General features: G+C 43.0%; 1 protein-coding gene across 1 annotated transcript in view; it reads right to left on the bottom strand.

Moving 5' to 3' along the window:
• Positions 1 to 549: 549 nt before the first annotated feature.
• LOC139759973 (hemolymph clottable protein-like) overlaps positions 550 to 16100 on the bottom strand; it is a 48468-nt gene continuing 32917 nt past the window's right edge. The window contains exons 29-37 of the mRNA XM_071682693.1: positions 12304 to 12450; positions 12006 to 12161; positions 10659 to 10789; positions 9799 to 9964; positions 7743 to 7943; positions 4401 to 4523; positions 3168 to 3414; positions 2890 to 3014; positions 550 to 1156 (exon numbers count right to left, since the gene is read on the bottom strand). Coding sequence (XP_071538794.1) covers positions 1037 to 1156; positions 2890 to 3014; positions 3168 to 3414; positions 4401 to 4523; positions 7743 to 7943; positions 9799 to 9964; positions 10659 to 10789; positions 12006 to 12161; positions 12304 to 12450 — 1416 coding nt within the window. The 3' untranslated portion in view covers positions 550 to 1036. The remainder of the gene's footprint in view (positions 1157 to 2889; positions 3015 to 3167; positions 3415 to 4400; positions 4524 to 7742; positions 7944 to 9798; positions 9965 to 10658; positions 10790 to 12005; positions 12162 to 12303; positions 12451 to 16100) is intronic.

Raw genomic sequence — 16100 nt, forward strand, 5'->3', positions numbered from 1 at the left:
CACCCATGTTCGGGTTTGTAGTTCTAAGGTCAGGTCAGCTTAGGCCGAGGTCTCAGACGTCGCCCCAGTCTCTCATGGTCATAAACAGTCCTCAGGGGTCACCCCAGGTCACTTCCTCCAGTCCCCACAGTCATAACCAGTCACCAGGGGTCATCTCAGGTCACTCCCTGCACCTCTACAGATCAATTTGGGTCAGTGCATCACCATGTTGGACATCAAGAACATCTTAGATACTTTGTCTTTCCTTTTAAAGGGAAGAAAAAGAGTAGAGTACTGAAAATACATACACTTGATTATTTCCCAAGTGTGAGACTAAGTTTGAAGTTGAGGATACATTTGGTAATGACAACTACTAGTTAGACTGCCCACTGGTAAGGTAACCACAGGTAAGGTAACCACTGGTAAGGTAATCAAGGTAATTACTTGTAATGTAACCACTGGTAAGTAACCATTAAGTAACCACTGGTAAGTAACCATTAGTATGTGACCACTGGTAAGTAACCACTGGTAAGTAGAGAATCCCGTTACACAAGATAAAAACAAGACAACTTTTCATTTTGTATATTTATTTTCCCGACTTACTTCACATCTCTGGAGACTTCCTATCACTATGCCAAAATTAACAAGTCCAACAAAAGGGGATAGAAACCACAGTGGAAGGTGTTTGGATCACCTATTGTGGCCCACTACATATGTAGTGTGGTATATCATCTTATGAGAAATACAAAGGAAAAAAAAAGAGAGTAGGATCGAGTCCCATGTTATGTAAGGGATCATAGATTCAGTGGGGAAGGCAGAGAACACGAGGAAACACTTCAACTCTCTATAGTAATAAGAGAACCTGTGTTTGTCATAGTGTGTGCCGCCTCCTCCTGGGGCAAGATATACACATGGCAGGGAAGAGGGAAGGTGTAAGGTGCAATGCTCACTGGTGAGGCAGGGGAGAAGGTACACTTCACATGTCTTACGAGAAAATGCTTGAAGGTGGCGGCGTGAAAGGCTTACTGAAGCAAAGATTTGGCTTTCAGATTTGTGGTTAGCCATAGGATGGCACGCAGGTGGACGGGTAGGTGGTGGAGAGGGTGTGGCTGTAACACTTCTTGGGTACAGCTGCCCCTTGGTGGTAATGTACTAACACCTCACAGTCGTACTCAATCTGAGGGGAAAAAAATTACAAAAGTTATACCACAACAATGAAGAAAACGTGAACTGAAGAAGAAAACGTGAACTGAAGAAGAAAACGTGAAGTGAAGAAGAAAATGCACTGAAGGAAATGTGAACTGAAAAAAACGTGAACTGAACAGTTCACAATAAACTAGTATCAAGATATTATTAACATTAACACCCTAAGAATTCTCCAAAAAATATCTTCGAGAATGTAGATGCAAGAAGTTAACATACATCCATTAACAGGAAAATATTCCAAGATGTTTCTACCATAAATAAAGAGTTAAATTCGTTTTCATTTCCCAGTCTAGTCATACATGTGACCACAGGCTACGGTAGAGAAATAATAATGGAAGTGTCCATAAACATTGGTCCTCTACATAAACGTTGATCCTCTACATAAACGTTGGTCCTCTACATAAACGTTGGTCCTCTATGTAAACGTTGGTCCTCTACGTAAACGTTGGTCCTCTACGTAAACGTTGGTCCTCTACGTAAACATTGGTCCTCTACGTAAACGTTGGTCCTCTACATAAACGTTTGTCCTCTACATAAACGTTGGTCCTCTACATAAACGTTGGTTCTCTATATAAACGTCATTCGTTAACTCTATGTTCTTCTCTCCTCGTCTCCTGCAGCAAGTCACCATACCTCGTTAGCGTCAGTACACATCAGTTTGCTACGGTGACAATGGCCAGTCTTGCCTCTAAGTGACGATAGGGAGGGAAATTTGAAGCTCAATATAATAACACCGGCTGGTTCTCTCGCTCGTCTGCTGCTTAAAGACACGGGTTCGACGTTTGACGTACGTGTGTGTCAACACCAGTATGGTAGTGGAGGAATCGCCAGGTGATGTGGGCGAAAACATTTACCGAAACAGAAAATCAGTCTCGGTTAACCCTCGTCCCGCTCAACCCCATCTGTGAGCAACTGTTTATGTTTGATGAGGTATCGCGTCCCAGGACTTTCCAGATTGGGTTGCTGTCTTCTCTTGGTTACGATAGCTGCACGTACCATAGCTGTACTTACGAGAGCTGCGCGTACCATAGCTGCACGTACGATAGCTGTACTTATGAGAGCTTTATGAACAGTAGCTGCATAATTCAGATCCTCCTTTGAAATTCAGTAATCTTAGCGAGTACATTACGTATGTTTATATAAAAAGTACAGCAGTTAAAGAATGTGAATTGTTGTAAGCGTTCGAGCATACTGCCAGAGTTCCATTGTCACATGGAGGCATGTATACAGTGGAGGTTCATGGTGCTCCTGCTGCTGCTGACGATCCAAGTCTTATATTCTTATGGGAAACACCTGAACAGGTTCACTGAGGCGGATTGCCTGCAATGTTAAGATACAGGCCCCTTCCTTCGCTAACGTGTTGAGTCGCATGTTAAGTGCTGCTACGTGTTCAAGATGCTCGTTCCGTCCTGTAGGACAAGATCTGGTCAGGTGATCGCTATGACTGGACGCCCCACTGAAGAAAGGTGGTGAGGTCTCTCCAGGTGATCCTCCCACCTTGCCTCGTCGGCACTTCGTTCGTATCCACATCACAAATTATATTATTTGTAGACTCATAAACACCCATTAGCTACGTCCACTAAACTAGGTACATGGAAGACAATACCCTTTATGGTGGCAAGGTTTCCGAACAGGGAAGCGAGAGGCAATTATGGTATAGTCACCTAGAATGACAGTGTTTACATAAGCAAGTATCATACTTACGGGTCCAGTGATTGTATTCCTTGCTTTGAAACCAGGTTTGCAGACTGGGGTGGGGACCAAGGCTTTGCAGACGTAGTTATCGTAAGTACGCTCTTGGTAGATCCATATCGAACAGTCATGCAGAGCTGCAACGAAATGATAGGTTGCTCTTCATCATCTCAACAGATACTATTAAGCACTTCACAAATGATAACGCGAGACTTATATTAGAACGTCTCTTTCTCAAAACAAGAAAATAAAAGTAAAAAAAAAAAAAAAAAACACTGACATATACTCACCATTTAGGTGCGAGACACCAGTTGGGATATGGGTTCTCTTCTGGCAAGTCTCCTGGAACCGCTCCACCTTCGACTTCGCCCTCGTTAAGCTGAAGGAGTTGCAAACATCTCCCGGTGTGGTCCAGGCCAAGGCATACAGAGTCGGGTCTGTGTAGAGGCAGCCGAGCGGCCCGACCATCTCAGCGGACGTCTCTCCGTCCAAATTACCGCAGAGACCCTGCACTTTAGACCTGAGCCTCTTGGCTTCCTGTGGAATATACATCCGTTCATTCAGCTCTACTGTAGAGAGGCTTAAGTTATATCACAGACGATACAGTACACCAGAGCAGAATTCTCTACACTACTTCATCTCGTCAAGCTGTTAGTGGAAATGCAACGGGGCATGTCTGATGGTGGTAACCAAACATACAGGAAAGGGATGATCCCTTTTGTGAAACTGTTTCCATCTGTTTTTTTCCTGGGAGTGTATAGATAGCAGATAGTCATTATATTGGCAAATGTTATTATCCTATACTTTCAATGTGAACGGGGACACGACCGAACGGTACATGCGAGAACATTCACTAAACGTGTCACTGGAATCATCAGCTTTGAGGTACGTTCTTCCACACTGATGAAAACACAAGTACCAAACACTTACCTTGAGTGCCCTGAACCCGCCTTGACCTGAACCAGTGTGCAAGTCATTTATTCTTGGTTCTAAGATCTATTGACGGTGATGAAAATAGAGCATATGGACAAGGGCAGTGGAATTCATTTTCAAGATCTGAATTCGCAGTGAAATCGGTGGGCTAAAGGAAGTGAAACAGTGCCGTGAGATACGGTACAGAGAGGATCGTCCATAAAGGCCAGGGTAGAAATGAGAGGTGATGCAAACACTTAGAAAGAATTCATGTGGTTAGAACGACCACGAGAACTTTTGAACAAGTATAGAAAAATAGGCAAGTTGAGGGATGAGCGATATGAGAAGGAGGGAGGGAAAACGGAGACACATTGAAGAAAAGATACTTCCAGCAATATGCAAAGATCGAGGCGTATGTGATGATGCTGGTGATCAATGCGCCTGACGCTCTCCCAGTTATCGAGATAACTCACCCAGTTATCCTGATAACTCACCCAGTTATCCTGATAACTCTCCCAGTTATCGTGCCAACTCTCCCACTTATCGTTTGTCCTTTGGTGTCAAACGAGTCACGTCTTATCAATATGCACTTTCTTCAGGGACAAACTTACCACAAATTCCACCTTATCCGAAACTCTGATCGCAATTCCTTCGATGAAAGTGATCAGTATGCCATCTTGTGTGCGGTGGACTTGGAAGTCGTCGTCCGCCCCTTCGAATTCCACACCATTCACCTGGAGGCGAAGGATCCCGTTAATGGATTCAGATCCTGAACACAAGAGCTGTGAGTTCGATTACCAAACGTTTGGTCATATACACAAGCACTACTTTTGTCATATGTAGAACCTCTGTGTGGGTATACATAAGTATAAGTGAGTAGGAGAGATGTTCAAAGGGCATTATTAGATTACGTGTTAATTGATAGGCGTGTAAAAGGGAGACTTTTGGATGTTAATGTGCTGAGAGGGGCAGCTGGAGGGATATCTGATCACTATCTTGTGGAGGCGAAGGGGACGGTTTGTAGGGGTTTTCAAAAAAAGAAGAGAAAATGTTAGAGAGAAGAAAGTGGCGAGAATAAGTGGGCTTGGAAAGGAGATTTATGTGAGGAAATACCAGGAGAGATTGAGTGAAAAGTGGCAAAAGGTAGAGAGTAAATGACATGAGGGTAGTGGGTGAGGAAAGGGATGTATTTAGGTAAGCAGTGATGGCTTGTGCAAAAGATGCATGTGGCATGAGAAATGTGGGAAGTGGGCAAATTAGAAAGGAAAGTGAGTGATGGGATGAAGAAGTAAAGTTGCTTATGAAAGAGAAAATAGAGACTTTTGGACGATACTTACAAGGAACGAGTGCAAATGACTGGGAGATGTATAAAAGAAAGCGGCAGGAACTCAAGAGGAAGGTGAAAGGGTTGAAAAAGAGGGCAAATGAGGGTTGGGGTAAGAGTATCATTAAATTTTGGGGAGAATAGAAAGATGTTTTGGAAGGAGGTAAATAACGTACGTAAGACAAGAGAACAAATGGAAACAACGGTGAATAGGTAGTGATGAAATGATAAGGAGATAGAGTGAGTATTTTGAAGGCTTATTGAACGTGTTTGATGACAGAGAGGCAGATATACGTAGGGTGATTTGGTCGGGGTGGTGTACGAAGTGAGAGGGTCAGAGAAAATGGTTTGGTTAGGAGAGAAGAGGTATTGAAAGCTTTGCGGAAGACAAAATCCGGCAAGACGGCCTGTTTGGATCGTATTGCAGTTAGATATATCAAGAAAGGGGTGATTGTGTTGTCGATTGGTTGGAAAGGATATTCACTGTATGTATGGATAATGGTGAGGTGCCTAAGGATTGGCGGGATGCATGCATCGTGCCACTGTACAAAGGCAAAGGGGTAAAGGTGAGTCTTCAAACTACAAAGACACAAGCTTGTTGAGTATTCCTGGAAAATTTAATGGGGGGAAGGGGGGGGGTTGATCGAGAGGGTGAGGAGCAGTGTGGTTTCAGAAGCGGTAGAGGCTGTGTGGACCAGGTGTTTGCTTTGAAGAATGTATGCGAGAAATACTTAGAAAAACAGATGGATTTGTATGTAGCATTTATTGATCTGGAGAAGGCATACGACAGGGCTGATAGAGATGTTTTGTGGAAGGTATTAGGATTATATGGTGTGGAGATAAGTTGTTAGAAGCAGTGAAAAGTTTTTACCAAGGATGTATGGCATGTGTACGAATAGGAAGAGAGGAAAGTGATTGGTTCCCAGTGAATGTCGGTTTGCGGCATAGGTGCGTGATGTCGCCATGGTTGTTTAAATTGTTTATGGATGGGGTGGTTAGGGAGGTGAATGCAAAAGTTTTTGAGAGAGGGACAAGTATGCAGTCTGTTGTGGATGAGAAGCCATGGGAAGTGAGTCAGCTGTTTGCTGATGATACATCGCTGGTGGCTGATTCGGGTGAGAAACTGCAGCAGTTGGTGACAGTTTGGTAAAGTGTGTGAAAGAAGAAAGCTCAGAGTAAAGGTGAATAAGAGCAAGGTTACGTTCAGTAGGAGTAAGGGAAAAGTTAACTGGGAGGTAAGTTTGAATGGAGAAAAACTGGAGGAAGTGAAGTGTCATTTAGATATCTAGGAATGGATTTAGCAGCGGATGGAACCATGGAAGCGGAAGTGAGTCACAGGGTGGGGAAGGGGGCGAAGGTTCTGGTAGCTATGAAAAATGTGTTGAAGGCGAGACCATTATCTCGGAAAGCAAAAATGGGTGTTTGAAGGAATAGTGTTCCAACAATGTTATATGGTTGCGAGGCGTGGGCTACAGATAGGGTTATGCGAAGGAGGGTGGATGTGTTGGAAATGAGATGTTTGAGGACAATATGTGGTGTGAGGTGGTTTGATCGAGTAAGTAATAAAAGGGTAAGACATGTGTGGTAATAGAAAGAGTGTGGTTGAAAGAGCAGAAGACAGTTTGTTGGAATGGTTTTGTCACATGGAGAGAATGAGTGAGGAAAGATTCGACGTGCTGTCAATGGATTGAACCGGGGCATGTGAAGCGTCTGGGGTAAACCATGGAAAGTTTTGTGGGGCCTGGATGTGGAAAGGGAGCTGTGGTTTCGGTGCATTATACATGACAGCTAGAGACAGTGTGAACGAATGTGGCCTTTGTTGCCTTCTCCTAGCGCTACCTTGAGCACGTGCGGGGGGGAAGGGGTTGTCATTTCATGTGTGGCGGGGTGGCGACGGGAATAAATAAAGGTAGCAAGTATAAACTATGTACATGTGTATATATGCATACGTCTGTGTATGTATATAAATGTGTTGAAATGTATAGGTATGTACATGTGCGTGTGTGGACGTGTATGTATATACATGTGTATGTGGGTAGGTTGGGCCATACTTTCGTCTCTTTCCTCGCGCTACCTCGCTAACGCGGGAGACAGCGACAAAGTATAATAAATAAATATAGTAAAGAGAAAAAAGAATATATATATATATATATATATATATATATATATATATATATATATATATATATATATATATATATGTGTGTGTGTGTGTGTGGATGGGCCGTTCATTCGTCTTCTCCCTGGCGCTACCTCGCTGACGCGGGAGAACTCTGATCAATTTGAAAAAAAAAAAAAAAAGAGGTACATTTTAGATGCTTTTTAAAATGCTATAGCGTAAGTAAAAGAAAAATAGAGGGGTTTTGAAAATAATTACTCCATCATACTTAACAATAATCGCAATATAATATTTATCTTAGATCGGACTGAGGAGGCTAATGTGAACACTTTATATCATGGACAAGTCAATCACCAAAGTAGTTCTATATCATGATATCATATGATGGATTTGGCAACAATACTTACACGGGAAACAAAGAGCATCCGATAGTGGCTCTTGATCACACTCGGGTACATCTATCTTTTCGGGATTAGAATATGACACTCATATCTAGTATCAATGACCTACCAGCACATTTAAGTGGTTGAATTCCATCATCACGCTTTTTGCCGGCCAGATAATGCGAACGTCCCAACTGTCAGTGAAGCGAACTTGTACAAGACCTTCTAAGAAGTCACCTCCGTGACTTGGGTCGTCTACGTAAATTGAGGCGGTGACCCAGCAGTTGGAAGGTTCGAAGGGCATCACTACTCCATCAAAAGTCCTAACCTGGAAGTTAAGAGAACCATATGTTAAGGAATGATATCAAGGGATGTCACAGGAATCGAGGGGGAAAAGAAAACCAGTTCTATGTTTTCTCCAGTCACCGTCTGCATTTTGTAGGACAAAGTAGACTACATCTTCAGCAACAGGGACTGGCAGTCGGGGTAATAACCCTTAATGTGACATTCAAGAAAAATGATAACCTTTAAGTATCAAGATGACTCCGAGGGACGCATTTCATCCAGGGATTTCAGATAAGAGAGATGAGTCATGTGCAACTTGTTATTACGGTACAGAATTACAGGAAGAAGAAAGTGATTATCATGGGACCGTCCAAGATCTACAGCGTCTGTCTTCTCCTCCTGTTAAACAGTTTTCATTCATGCCTTTGATGGAAAAGGAGTCCATGGTTCTTCCTCAAGTAGATGTATTCATTAGTAGATCTTCATTCCTCTCAACCACTCATAAAGCCATCATCAGCAGAGCTTCGTCCCTCTCAACCATTCACAAAGCCATCACCAGCAGAGCTTCGTCCCTCTCAACCACTGACAAAGCCATCACCAGCAGATCTTCGTCCCTCTCAACCACTCACAAAGCCATCATCAGTATATCTTCGTCCCTCTCAACCACTCACAAAGCCATCATCAGCAGATTTTCATCCCTCTCAACCACTCACAAAGCCATCATCAATATATCTTCATCCCTCTCAACCACTCACAAAGCCATCACCAGTAGATCTTCATCCCTCTCAACCACTCATAAAGCCATCATCAGTGTATCTTCATCCCTCTCAACCACTCACGAAGCCATCACCAGGCAGATCTTCATCCCTCTCAACCACTCATAAAGCCATCACCAGCAGATCTTCGTCCCTCTCAACCACTCACAAAGCCATCACCAGCAGTTTATCGCATATGATTTCAAATGACATTCATCATTTTTCTTTCGTATGAAATGTGAGGACGACCAAAACAATTCGATGAAGGGATGTAAGTGGCGGAGATCTGGAAGGAACAGTGTTGTTATGGAAGACGACAAAACGCTACCAACATATTCCTTCGTTGTCAGGGTAAACCTACACCAGTAGCAGCTGCAACAAATGAGAGATAAGAAGCTACATTAACATTTCATGTCATATATATATATATATATATATATATATATATATATATATATATATATATATATATATATATATATATATTCTCACGAGTCCACGGGGAAAATGAAATATGGTAAGTTCCCAAGTGCACTTTCGTGTAATAATCACATTATCAGGGAGACACAAGAGAGAAATATAACAGTCAGTTGATATACATAGAAGAGACGAAAGTGCACTTGGGAACTTATTGCGTTTCATTTTCTTCGTTTACTCATGAGAATATCTTGATATATATATATATATATATATATATATATATATATATATATATATATATATATATATATAATGAAATGTCTTTAGTCCAGCGACCGGTTCGAAAGGGAAAAAAATAGCACAAAATTTCTGTGGTTTGGAAAGTACCACAAAGCAAAAGTAGAAAATGCCACTGTATCAAGAATCGAAAAATCAGATCAACATTTAGGTTAACGATACACTCATTGGTCACGTTATCTATCGGAAAGTGTATGAGAACGATGCCTGAAATGATGAATAAAACGAAGAAAATAGAAAAAAAAATAGGAGGATATAGAGAACGTGTTCTCGTCTTTTCACGGCGAGGTCAGCTGCTGTCGTGAGGGCGTGGCGATCGAAGCTGACGTGATGACTTCTTTTTATGCACATTCTGGGCACATCCTCCTCTACTGCCGCTGCATATAGCGATGTCTGAAACCAGACTGTGTGCGTCTCGTGCCTTACCTGAGTCCTCTCAATGACGCAGGCCGCTTCCTCATTGTCGACGGTCAGTGTCACGCCAGCGGGGCTGAAGAACGGCTCCAGCGGTGGTGGGATCACCAGGTCATGGATGACGGAGACCTCCTGTGGCCTCGTAGTCCTCACCGTCCAGTGGTTGGTCGTAGGATTCCTTAGGGAGAAGGTTAAGCAGTTGGTGAAGATTTGGACAGCTCTCACCATGCCAGTCAGGGATCGTGTTTTGCCCCTCTGGAGGTAAGCAGGATGGGAAGGTGATGAGGGGAAGCCTGCCGAGGTACAGCTCATGACGGGAGGTTGGGTGTACTGGTGAGGTCTAGTGTGATCATGACGGGAGGTTGGGTGTACTGGTGAGGTCTAGTGTGATCATAACGGGAGGTTGGGTGTACTGGTGAGGTCTAGTGTGATCATGACGGGAGGTTGGGTGTACTGGTGAGGTCTAGTGTGATCATGACGGGAGGTTGGGTGTACTGGTGAGGTCTAGTGTGATCATGACGGGAGGTTGGGTGTACTGGTGAGTTCTAGTGTGATCATGACGGGAGGTTGGGTGTACTGGTGAGGTCTAGTGTGATCATGAGGGAATCATGACAGTCAATGAGCGTGTTTGGTTCACTTGGATGTTGGAGCATTGGTCATATGACAACATGGCCTACATTATGGCCAGGGGAAGGAAGGTGATATAATGTTTATTAAGTCATTCTTGAACAGGAAAGACTAGTTACATGGGATAACTGGCTACGTGGGATGACTGGCTACATGGAATGACTGGCTACGTAGGATAAATGACTACGTGGGATGACTGGCTACATGGCATGACTGGCTACATAGGACGCTCAGGTCTTACTCACTTCGTGGCATCAATATCAACCAGGTGGCCTGGGTGCCTGGCTGTGTGGTCGACTGACGCGTGTGAAAAGAGGGCGCAGTGCAGGAGGTCGTCCGCGTAGTAGGTCAGGTTCACGATGGATTCAGAGAAGTCCTGTGTAGACATAAGAGCCGGGCAAGATACAGACACACCAAGTCAAAATGGAATTTTTTACCTACATTATGGCAAATACTTTACAAATATATCAAAGTCATGACTAATTCAAATGAAGCAGTTTCACTAGTATTATAATTGTATACAGATAGATATAATGATCACACAAGTCCGTGATGATAGATATGAAGTCGAAATCGCACTTCAGTGGGAGTTCTTACAATTTCATTTAACATATTTTTTCTATACATGTGGCACGACATATTTCGTGGAGACAGTCCCCTTCATCAGGTGCCAGTACTTAAAGTTATTCAAATCCCAACATCACACTTGATTCCCGCCGTCCAGCACCAATTAATACAGACCAACCACTGTCCGTTGTAAGCAAGATTAATTAAAGTGGGGTAAGGAGGATGTAACGTGGCAGGGGGTTGACTAGGGCACCTGGGTGGGTCTTGAGTAACTTTTTTCATGTTTTCGTGTTTTGTCAATTCTCTCAATAATTTGGTTTGTGCTAGGCTTGTGCTTTAAAACTGATTGGAGGGACAAATTATAGTTCTTAGCATTAGCATTTCAGACAGATTCAATGACGTTACGTGTGGCATAATCAGCAGAGGGGTATAAGATACCGGGATTTTCAAGATCTATGGGCTGATCATTTTCATGACAATGTTTAGAGATCGCATTTTTTGTGGTCATCCCTGCGTACTGAATGACTGTGCAATAACACCTCTCCGTTACAGTATTTCTATATGAGCCAGGCAGAAAAAACTGCAACAGAAAGGTGTTATTGGCACAGTCATGCAATATGTACACACACACACACACATATATATATATATATATATATATATATATATATATATATATATATATAAAGAACTGTAAGGGTTTTTCGATTCATGAACACTGAATACAAGAAATATCAAGCATTGTTCATGAATAGATTGGAGGTAATGCAAGTGTGTTCTTGTCATGACACATCAATGTCTTTACTCCAGGGGAGAGACCTAGAGAAACGGTAATATAGGTTCCCTCGTAGTGGTAGAGCTTCGTGGAATCGGTGCTGAAGTCCATTTACTGCACGAGTAAAACGTAAAGATGAAACTGATGGAGAGAACATGTAGCAAGGGTAATAGATTCTGGAGAAGGAAAGTGGAACACAGACACACACACACACACACACACATATACAGAGAACGCCAGATCTACTGACCTCAGTCCAGGTGATGTTGAGGTGGGCTCTGTCGTAGATGGGTCTGGTGATGACGTCAAGGGGATGAAGGACGGGCTCCCCGTCGCAGCCTGGGCCTTCTGGTGTGATATGATCCCGTACATATCTAAGACCTTCCTCGCTCACCGACATGCTACCCTGAGAAGTAACACCATTATCTTTAGCTCTCATCAAAGGGGTCTACATTCCTCTGCTACTGGAAGTAGCGCAGCCCTTGGGCTACAGAAGACACTCTATCATGAATAGATCAAACAAGTTAAGGTTACAAAATCTCTCTCACCTTGATTGTAAGAATTGGAGTTTCCTCACAGGAGACGCCAGTGTAAACATCTCCGTTGATCAGTGTCTGGAAGTTTGTCCTCAACACTTCCTGTAGGCTGGCCAGTGGCAGGAAACCTGGCCTCTGCACTTGCAGTTTCACACAGGTCTGGGCAAGGACGGGATTTGGAGACGATAAATCATGAAATGCAACTCTCATATGAGTAGTTTAGATCATTGATTCTTAGGTATAGACTAACAGGGTTATATCATATGTATATATATATATATATATATATATATATATATATATATATATATATATATATATATATATATATATATATATATCAAAGCCTTCAATCAAAGCCTCTTTCACTGGAACCTATTTGAGAATGCGGGGGATCCCTTTACCAAAAACACAAATGCTAGTTATCCTTCAATGCCACAAGGAGACTTAGGTGAAATTGCGTGTCATCTTTAAGAAAAATACAGACCAGTCTTTGGCTTACGGCTCCTCCAGACCTTCCAGAGTCAGTATCATAAGACACTCAAGGGAATTGCTGTGAAAAAGAACAAGAGGAAGATGAAGAACATAAGATCATAAGGTGGTGCCTTGATAGGAGAAGGGATCTGAAAACAGTGGTTAAGTAAAACAAAGTATATTAGTGAATGATTAGTGGATGATCCTTCAAAAGTATTAAATGTTATGTAGGACCTGGTTGTGGATAGGGGGCTCTAGTTTCAGTGCATTATCTATGAGAGTAAATGAGGTCATTCTTTTGTCTATCTTATTACCTCACTGATGCAGAAAAGGGTAAATATGTATGAGAGAAATTCTTATCCCTGGGGATAGGGGAGAAAGAATACTTCCCACGCATTCCTCACGTGTCGTAGAAGGCGACTAAAGGGGACGGGAGCGGGGGGGGGGGGGCTAGAAACCCTCCCCTCCTTGTATTTCAACTTTCTAAAAGGGGAAACAGAAGGAGGAGTCACGCGGGGAGTGCTCATCCTCCTCGAAGGCTCAGATTAGGGTGTCTAAATGTGTGTGGATGTAACCAAGATGAGAAGAAAAGAGTATGTTTGAGGAAAGGAACCTGGATGTTTTGGCTCCGAGTGAAACGAAGCTCAAGGGTAAATGGGAAGAGTGGTTTGGGAATGTTTTGGGAGTAAAGTCAGGGGTTGGTGAGAGGACAAGAGCAAGGGAAGGAGTAGCACTACACCTGAAACAGGAGTGGTGGGAGTATGTGATAGTGTAAAAAAGTAAACTCTAGACTGATATGGGTAAAACTGAAAGTGGACGTTGAGAGATGGGTGATTATTGGTGCATATGCACCTGGGCATGAGAAGAAAGATCATGAGAGGCAAATGTTTTGGGAGCAGCTGAGTGAGTGTGTTAGTAGTTTTGATGCACGAGACCGGGTTATAGTGAGGGGTGATGTGAATGCAAGGAGAAATGTGGCAGTTGAGGGAATAATTGGTGTACATGGGGTGTTCAGTGATGGAAATGGTGAGGAGCTTGTAGATTTGTGTGTTGAAAAAGGACTGGTGATTGGGAATACCTGGTTTAAAAAGAGAGATATACATAAGTATATGTATGTAAGTAGGAGAGATGGCCAAAGAGCGTTACTGGCTTACGTGTTAATTGATAGGCGCTCGAAAGAGACTTTTGGATGTTAATGTGCAGAGAGGTGCAACTGGAGGTATATCTGATCATTATCTTGACGAGGCGAGGTGAAGATTTGTAGAGGTTTCCAGAAAAGAAGGGAGAATGTTGGGGTGAAAGGAGTGGTGAGAGTAAGTGAGCTTGGGAAGGAGGCTTGTGTGAGGAAGTACCAGGAGAGACTGAGTGAAGAATGGAAAAAGGTGAGAGCAAAGGGGAGTGGGGGAGGAATGGGATGTACTTAGGTAAGTAGTGATGGCTTGCTCAAAAGATGCTTGTGGAATGAGAAGCGTGGGAGGTGGGCAGATTAGAAAGGTTAGTAAGTGGTGGGATGAAGAGGTAAGATTATTAGTGAAAGAGAAGAGGGAGGCATTTGGACGAGTTTTGCATGGAAATAGTGCTAATGACTGGGAGATGTATAAAAAAGCGGCAGGAGGTCAAGAGAAAGGTGCAAGAGGTGAAAAAGAGGGCAAATGAGAGTTGGGGTGAGAGAGTATCATTAAATTTTAGGGAGAATAAAATGTTTTGGAGGTAAATAAAGTGCCTAAGAACAGAGAACAAATGGGAACATCCGTGAAGGGGGGCAAATGGGGAGGTAATAACAAGTAGTGGTGATATGAGGAGATGGAGTGAGTATTTTGAAGGTTTCTTGAATGTGTTAGATGATAGCGTGGCAGATATAGGGTGTTTTGGTCAAGGTGTTGTGCGAAGTGAGAGAGCTAGAGGGAATGATTTGGTAAACAGAGAAGAGGTAGTAAAAGCTTTGCGGAAGATTAAAGCTGGCAAGGCAGCGGGTTTGGATGGTATTGCAGTGGAATTTATTAAAAAAGGGGGTGACTGTGTTGTTGACTGGTTAGTAAGGATATTTAATGTATGCATGACTCATGGTGAGGTGCCTGAGGATTGGCGAAATGCATGCATAGTGCCTTTGTACAAAGGCAAAGGGGATAAGAGTGAGTGCTCAAATTACAGAGGTATAAGTTTGTTGAGTATTCCTGGAATATTAGATGGGAGGATATTGATTGAGAGGGTGAAGGCATGCAGAGAGCATCAGATTGGGGAAGAGCAGTGTGGTTTCAGAAGCGGTAGAGGATGTGTGCATCAGGTGTTTGCTTTGTAGAATGTATGTGAGAAATACCTAGTAAAGCAAATGGATTTGTGTGTAGCATTTATGGATCTGGAGAAGGCATATGATAGAGTTGATAGAGATGCTATGTGGAAGGTATTAAGGATATATGGTGTGGGTCAAGTTGTTAGAAGCAGTGAAAAGTTTTTATCGAGGATGTAAGGCATGTTTGCGAGTAGGAAGAGAGGAAAGTGATTGGTTCTCAGTGAATGTCGGTTTGTAGCAGGGGTGCGTGATGTCTCCATGGTTGTTTAATTTGTTTATGGATGGAGTTGTTAGGGAGGTGAATGCAAGAGGTTTGGGGAGAGGGGCAAGTATGCAGTCTGTTGTGGATGAGAGAGCTTGGGAAGTGAGTCAGTTGTTGTTCGCTGATGATACAGCGCTGGTGGCTGATTCGGGTGAGAAACTGCAGAAGCTGATGACTGAGTTTGGTAAAGTGCGTGAAAGAAGAAAGCCGAGAGTAAATGTGAATAAGATCATGGTTATTAGGTACAGTAGGGTTGAGGGACAAGTCAATTGGGAGGTAAGTTTGAATGGAGAAAAACTGGAGGAAGTAAAGTGTTTTAAATATCTGGGAGTGGATTTGGCAGCGGATGGAACCATGGAAGCGGAGGTGAATCATTGGGTGGAGGAGGGGGCGAAAGTTCTGGGAGCGTTGAAAAATGTGTGGAAGGCAAGAACATTATCTCGGAAAGCAAAAATGGGTATGTTTGAAGGAATAGTGCTTCCAACAATGTTGTATGGTTGCGAGGCGTGGGCTATAGAGTTGTGTGGAGGAGGGTGGATGTGTTGGAAATGAGATGTTTGAGAACATGTGGTGTGAGGTGGTTTGATCGAGTAAGTAATGTAAGGGTAAGAGAGATATGTTGGTAATAAAACGAGTGTGGTTGAGAGAGTAGAAGAGGGCGTTTTGAAATGGTTTGGTTACATGGAGAGAATGAGTGAGGAAAGATTGACAAAGAGGATATACGTGTCAGAGGGAGACAGCGACAAAGCAAAATAAGAAAAAATAGAAAAATACACACACACA

The sequence above is a fragment of the Panulirus ornatus genome, chromosome 34 (genome assembly GCF_036320965.1).
Source record: "Panulirus ornatus isolate Po-2019 chromosome 34, ASM3632096v1, whole genome shotgun sequence".
Taxonomy (NCBI): Eukaryota; Metazoa; Arthropoda; class Malacostraca; order Decapoda; family Palinuridae; genus Panulirus; species Panulirus ornatus.